Source organism: Barbus barbus (genome assembly GCF_936440315.1).
Source record: "Barbus barbus genome assembly, chromosome: 35".
NCBI lineage: Eukaryota > Metazoa > Chordata > Actinopteri > Cypriniformes > Cyprinidae > Barbus > Barbus barbus.
Genome location: NC_136763.1, coordinates 789567 through 797500, shown reverse-complemented (window position 1 = coordinate 797500; position 7934 = coordinate 789567). Strand labels below are relative to the sequence as shown.

General features: G+C 33.7%; 1 protein-coding gene across 1 annotated transcript in view; it reads right to left on the bottom strand.

Annotated features, from left to right (window-relative positions):
* Window positions 1-4775, bottom strand: part of LOC306855248 (ankyrin repeat domain-containing protein 13C) — a 28118-nt gene extending 23343 nt beyond the window's left edge. Inside the window, exon 1 of the mRNA XM_079393793.1 lies at window positions 4297-4775. Within this exon, the coding sequence (XP_079249919.1) occupies window positions 4297-4582 (286 nt within the window). The 5' untranslated portion in view covers window positions 4583-4775. The remainder of the gene's footprint in view (window positions 1-4296) is intronic.
* Window positions 4776-7934: the final 3159 nt, after the last annotated feature.

The following is a 7934-nucleotide window of genomic DNA, read 5'->3' as shown; positions in this document are numbered from 1 at the left end:
TTGTGTTTTTGTCATTTTTAGTTTTTAATACGTCTGTATAGCTTTTATTCATTTTAATTTGAGTTTTGTTAATCACAATTATAAGACTTCTGTCATGCATGTGCAGAGAAGCAGTTAGCTATTATCTGAGAATGAAAACAGGTAACACAGGTTATCAAGCGAACGCACGAACTGGCTCAGGAGAATCACATTAATCATGACTGATTCATAATCCATCATACAGATAAAGCCTGAAATGAATGTTGTCCGTCACAGGCTAAACATGCAGAATTACAAGATCCAAGCAAACTACTTTTACATTATTGACATAACTATTATGGCTCTCGACCATGCTTCTGAGTCATCGAGGCTCTAGATCATCAAGATTCTGGATTACTGTGGTTCATAATCTGAATTATGAATCTGAATAAAACATTTCTAGATCCTCCTCATGATTCTGAATTATAAAGATTCTCTGTCACCATATTTGGTTCTAGATAAGCATGTTTCTGCATTATACTCTGAATAATAATAACAGTTCTAGATCACTTTTGGCTGTGAATTGTTATGATTCTCTATCACCATATTTTTGAGGCATTATGGCTCTGAGTAACAACAACAGTTCTAGATCAGCACAGTTCTAGATCAGCACAACTCTGGATCACTATTCTTGATTACCATGTTTTGAATTATTATGAATCTGAATAATAACAGTTATAGATCATCGTGATTCTGGATTGTTAAGATTCTTGGTGACCATATTTTTGAGGCATTATGGTTCTAGATAAACATGTCTATACAGTCTGTATAACTAAGAGTCAGAATAATAATAATAGGTCTAGATCACTGTGGTTGTGGATTATTATGATTTTTGATCAACACATTTTTGAGTCATTATGGCTCCAAACATAAACATGGCTCTGAACAATAACAACAGTTCTAGATCACCATGATTCTGGATCATCACCATGTTTTTGAGTCATTAAGGCTCTATTCAGCATGACTCCGGATTAATATGAATTTGAATAATAACAGTTCTAGTTCAGTGTGATTCTGGATTGTTATGGTTCTTGATTATCACATTTAGGTTCTAGATCAGAATACTCTGGATTACTATGATTCCCAATCACACTATTTATGAGTTATTAAGGTTGTAGGTTATCATGGTTCTCAATTACAATGTTTTATATCATTATGGTTCTAAATTATAATAATTACAGCTCTGAATAATAGTTCTAGATCATCATAGCTTTGGACTATTATGATTCACAGTCACCATGTTTTTGAGTCATTAAGGCTCTAAATCAACACATTTCTGTATTATTAAAAAAAAAACTATAAAAGATAATAGCTCAAAATCAACATGATTCTGGATTATTATGATTCTCAATCACCATCTATAATCTGAATAATAATGGTTCTAGATCATCATGCTTGTGGTTTATTAGGACAATCAATCACCATGTTTTTGAGTCATTAAGGTTGTAGATCAGCATGATTTTAGATTATTTTGGTTCTCAATTACACGTTTTTGTATCATTATGGTGTCTTAATTATAATAATAATTATGGCTCTGAACAATAATAGTTCTAAATCTACACGATTCTGGATTACACCATGTTTTTTAATCATTAAGGCTCTAAATCACCAAGTTTCTGGATTATTACGGTTCTAGATCACCATATTTTTGAGTTATTGTGGTACTAACTCAGCATGAATCCAGATAGTATGATTCTGAAAATAACCTATCTCTAGATCACTATGGTTGTGGATTGTTATGATTCTCAATCTCCGTGTATACTCCGAATAACAACGGTTCTAGATCACCAGGACACTCGATCAGCGTGTTTCGGGGTCATTGCGGCTCTAGATCAGCTCGGTCATGCATGTGCAGAGAAGCAGTTTGCTATTATCTGAGAATGAAAACAGGTAACACAGGTTATCAAGCGAACGCACGAACTGGCTCAGGAGAATCACATTAATCATGACTGATTCATAATCCATCATACAGATAAAGCCTGAAATGAATGTTGTCCGTCACAGGCTAAACATGCAGAATTACAAGATCCAAGCAAACTACTTTTACATTATTGTCATAATTATCATGGCTCTCGACCATGCTTCTGAGTCATCGAGGCTCTAGATCATCAAGATTCTGGATTACTGTGGTTCATAATCTGAATTATGAATCTGAATTAAACATTTCTAGATCCTCATCGTGATTCTGAATTATAAAGATTATCTGTCACCATATTTGGTTCTAGATAAGCATGTTTCTGCATTATACTCTGAATAATAATAACAGTTCTAGATCACTTTGGCTGTGAATTGTTATGATTCTCTATAACCATATTTTTGAGGCATTATGGCTCTAAGTAACAACAACAGTTCTAGATCACCACAGTTCTAGATCAGCACAACTCTGGATCACTATTCTTGATTACCATGTTTTGAATTATTATGAATCTGAATAATAACAGTTCTAGATCATCGTGATTCTGGATTGTTAAAATTCTTGGCGACCATATTTTTGAGGCATTATGGTTCTAGATAAACATGTCTATATAGTCTGTATAACTAAGAGTCAGAATAATAATAATAGGTCTAGATCACTGTGGTTGTGAATTATTATGATTTTTGATCAACACATTTTTGAGTCATTATGGCTCCAAACATAAACATGGCTCTGAACAATAACAACAGTTCTAGATCACCACAGTTCTAGATCAGCACAACTCTGGATCACTATTCTTGATTACCATGTTTTGAATTATTATGAATCTGAATAATAACAGTTCTAGATCATCGTGATTCTGGATTGTTAAAATTCTTGGCGACCATATTTTTGAGGCATTATGGTTCTAGATAAACATGTCTATATAGTCTGTATAACTAAGAGTCAGAATAATAATAATAGGTCTAGATCACTGTGGTTGTGAATTATTATGATTTTTGATCAACACATTTTTGAGTCATTATGGCTCCAAACATAAACATGGCTCTGAACAATAACAACAGTTCTAGATCACCACAGTTCTAGATCAGCACAACTCTGGATCACTATTCTTGATTACCATGTTTTGAATTATTATGAATCTGAATAATAACAGTTATAGATCATCGTGATTCTGGATTGTTAAAATTCTTGGCGACCATATTTTTGAGGCATTATGGTTCTAGATAAACATGTCTATATAGTCTGTATAACTAAGAGTCAGAATAATAATAATAGGTCTAGATCACTGTGGTTGTGAATTATTATGATTTTTGATCAACACATTTTTGAGTCATTATGGCTCCAAACATAAACATGGCTCTGAACAATAACAACAGTTCTAGATCACCATGATTCTGGATCATCACCATGTTTTTGAGTCATTAAGGCTCTATTCAGCATGACTCCGGATTAATATGAATTTGAATAATAACAGTTCTAGTTCAGTGTGATTCTGGATTGTTATGGTTCTTGATTATCACATTTAGGTTCTAGATCAGAATACTCTGGATTACTATGATTCCCAATCACACTATTTATGAGTTATTAAGGTTGTAGGTTATCATGGTTCTCAATTACAATGTTTTATATCATTATGGTTCTAAATTATAATAATTACAGCTCTGAATAATAGTTCTAGATCATCATAGCTTTGGACTATTATGATTCACAGTCACCATGTTTTTGAGTCATTAAGGCTCTAAATCAACACATTTCTGTATTATTAAAAAAAAAAACTATAAAAGATAATAGCTCAAAATCAACATGATTCTGGATTATTATGATTCTCAATCACCATCTATAATCTGAATAATAACGGTTCTAGATCATCATGCTTGTGGTTTATTAGGACAATCAATCACCATGTTTTTGAGTCATTAAGGTTGTAGATCAGCATGATTTTAAATTATTATGGTTCTCAATTACAAGTTTTTGTATCATTCTGGTGTCTTAATTATAATAATAATTATGGCTCTGAACAATAATAGTTCTAAATCTACACGATTCTGGATTACACCATGTTTTTTAATCATTAAGGCTCTAAATCACCAAGTTTCTGGATTATTACGGTTCTAGATCACCATATTTTTGAGTTATTGTGGTACTAACTCAGCATGAATCCAGATAGTATGATTCTGAAAATAACCTATTTCTAGATCACTATGGTTGTGGATTGTTATGATTCCCAATCTCCGTGTATACTCCGAATAACAACGGTTCTAGATGTACCCGGCTGTGGATCACCAGGACACTCGATCAGCGTGTTTCGGGGTCATTGCGGCTCTAGATCAGCTCGGAATGATCACAGATCGCCGTCTCACCGTGCACGTCTTTCTGCGCGATGTTCTGCGTCCGGATGAGCGATGACAGCCTCCGCACGTCGCCCCTGAACACGCACTCATGCACGGGGTACGCGCCGTCAGTGTCGCCGTGGTTCTGGTTCTGCTGCGAGCTGGAGCGGAGGATCTTGTGGTTTCCGCCGCTGAGGATCTTGCTGCCCCGGTTGGCTTTGATCGGCCCGGTGGCCGCCGGCTCCTCGTCCGGTTCCAGCAGATCCAAACCCGCCTTGCGCTCTTTGCGCACCGAGCGGATCTTCTCTCCCGTCATATTTACACAGATGAACGGTGGAAAACAGCAGCCCGCACAACATGAACACTGTCCGGTGACTCAACGGAGACGGACGGGAATGAAACACGCACCGGAGCGACGCATCGAACGGTAAACAAACGACACACACTCATTCACACACCCTACGAGGAAGAGCCATCTGCCATCTTCCGCTCGCAGTCTCGCGAGAGTCACGGGCGGTCGCAATGAACACAGCGCTGAGTCTCGCGAGAATGAGGGGACTCGCCCTCATGCATCGAAACAATCCCCGACTCTCGCGAGAATGGCGTGCGGAGAGACTGGAGAGATTGGCTAGTCTCGCGAGAGCGAGCAATAACAGCGAGAAACGTCACCTTATTAATCACTTTATCAGGTTTATTAGGGAAAGCAGCTAATAAGATATATGATGATTTTATTACATTTGTAAAAGAAACAAGATTATATAAAATAATATAGTCTTTTCGATAGTTTTTTAATTTATTTATTTGTTTTGTTTTCATTTCTAGTTTGTTTTGTTGTTTTTATGTTTTATTTTGTCCTACAAGCTAAATCCTGATATATGATCTCTGAGATATATATGGATCTGATTTCTGGCTGTTTCATGAATGTTCAGAAGCTCTGGAGAGGCTTCATTTCTAACGTGTTTCTGCTGATAAATTCATATTCATCTAAAGAAGAGATTTACACATATTCCTTGTTATCAGGCAAATTAAACCTTTATTATTTGAATCTAACTCACAAAATGATTTGGAAGAGGATGATTTTCTGTAGAATATTTTCTCATAAATATTTTGAATATTACGCTTTGCTTTGGTCGTGATATCTATATGTTTTTTCAGAGATTTTTTACTCTTTCATTTGTGAAGTTCGTTGTAAATGAAGAACAATCCTAAATAAAATATTTTAAAAAGAAATTCATGTGAATTAATATTTTGTTATTATGATTATATTATACTGAGAAATAAATAATAATATATTGAAGACTTATTTTTTTTTTTTTGCCTTTATTTTTGACAGGATTTGTTATTTATTAGTAGATTATTATTAATATTATTATATTGAGAAATAAAATCAATAAATTGAAGATTTATTTTTTGCCTTGATTTAGACACACACATTTAATTTTTTTATTTATTATTATGTTATTTTTTTATTAGAATAAATACTTCAAAATAAATTAATCATATTAAAGATTAATTTTTGGCATTTTTGCCTTTATTTAGACAGTATTTTTTTATTATGATTAAGTTATGCAATATTTTATATATATTGTGGAATAAAATCAATATATCTGACCCTGCAGCACTAAACCAGTCATGAGGGTCAATTTTATGAAATTGAGATTTATACATCATCTGAAGCTGAATAAATAATCTCTCCATTGATGTATGGTTTGTTATGATAGGACAATATTTCTCTGAGATACAACTATTTGAAAATCTGGAATCTGAGGGAGCAAAAAAAATCTAAATATTGAGAAAATCTCCTTTAAAGTTGTTCAAATGAAGTTCTTAGCAATGCATATTACTAATCAGAAATGAAGTTTTGATATATTTACGGTAGGAAATTTACTAAATATCTTGATGGAACATGATCTTAATATCCTAATGATTTTTGTCATAAAAGAGAAATGTATAATTTTGATCCATACAATGTATTGTTGGTTATTGCTACAAATATACCTGTGTTACTCATGACTGCTTTTGTGCTGCAGGGACAGATATTGAAGATTTATTTTTATACGGGGTGTTAGGACCCACACGGACCACATACACGTTCATTGTAAAGGTAGAAAAATCCAAAATCAAACATAATGGAGAAATTGATGTGAAAATGTGATGTGACCTCTACCTCTTAATAAAAACTAATAAATGATACTAAATAGTAAATAAACTGATAAACTCTTGTTATTATCTGATAAAAGCGTGTTATTCTAATCTGAAGAGTGTTTGTCTGCGTGACGTTGAGCTGATGGATTGGACTGACGGTGATTGTTCTGTGTTGTGTGGCGTTTGACCGGTGAGTGACCGCAGCAGCTGTGAGGTCAGATCAGTGCTTTCTCTCAGTCAGAACACATCCGATGGAGGCTTGAAGCCATTCAGCTGATGATGAAATCTGCTAATAAGTGAGACTGCTTTATTTAATATAGACGTGATGTCGTTGTTGACTGTTTTAGATAACTGACTTGAGATCTGACTTCAGTTCGTGAGTAAAGCAGAGAAAGCAGTCTCTTTCACATACTAGTGTAGTTTTTTATATTTTCTGCTCTCGTGTTTATTTTAGTTAAACTTTTAGTCATTTTGTTGAGTGTTAAAAAAAATTGTCTACACTGAAAAAAATGATACTCAATTTTTTAAGGTAAGTGGTTACAATCAATTTATACAAAATTTATAAAAAATAAGAAATGTTGAAAGTTAGTCAACTAAATTTGTTTATTTAAATGTAGCTAAAATAAATCGATTGCAACCACTTACCTTAAAAAATAAGTGAACTCGAATAATTTTTTTCAGTGTATATAGTTTATTATTATTTTTTATTTCAGTTTTAGTCGTCAACTTAAGCTAAATATAAACAAGAAACATTGCATTGGTAATATTGAAAAATTGGTTTTTATTTTATTTAATTTGATTCAATGTTTATTTTATTTCAAGTAATTAAAATTATTTTTAGTTTTGCTTTTAGTTGACTATAATAACCCTACTGAGTACAATTGAGCTGAAAATTAATTCTGAAATGTTTATTTTGATATGAAGCTCTTAGTAAAAGTGCAGTTTATACAAATGTGAAGTGTGTTTCTGTGATAAACACGTTTCATTGCACACGTGTTTCTGCTTGTTTCTCTATTATTGACACGCTATTGTAAGAGGCTGTGAATGTGTGTGAGTGCGTGTGTGTGTGTGTGTGTGTGTGTGTGTGTGTTTTCATTGTGTTGTGTTCCTCCAGCGTTCTCTGGCTGTTTTCCATCACAGCTCACTACACACGCTCAGAAACACCAAACATAATGTCATCTTTTATTGATTTCAGGATTGTATGAATGTCTGATGATTCATCAGTTGAGCAAATTTAAAGGAACAGTTCACCCAGAAATTAGAATTCTGTCATTATTTTTTCATTTCATCATTCATCATCATTTTTTGTCATCATCTCTTTCTTCTGTTGAACACACACACACACACACACACACACACACATCTTCTTTTGTGTTCAACAGAAGAAAGAGACTCATACAGGTTTAAAAAATGATGACAGAATTCTCATTTTTGGATGAATTATTGGTCTAATGTATTTAAATGAAGGATGATTAAAGCTTTGTATTTTTCCATCAGAATGTGCAGAATTCTGCTGTGGGATG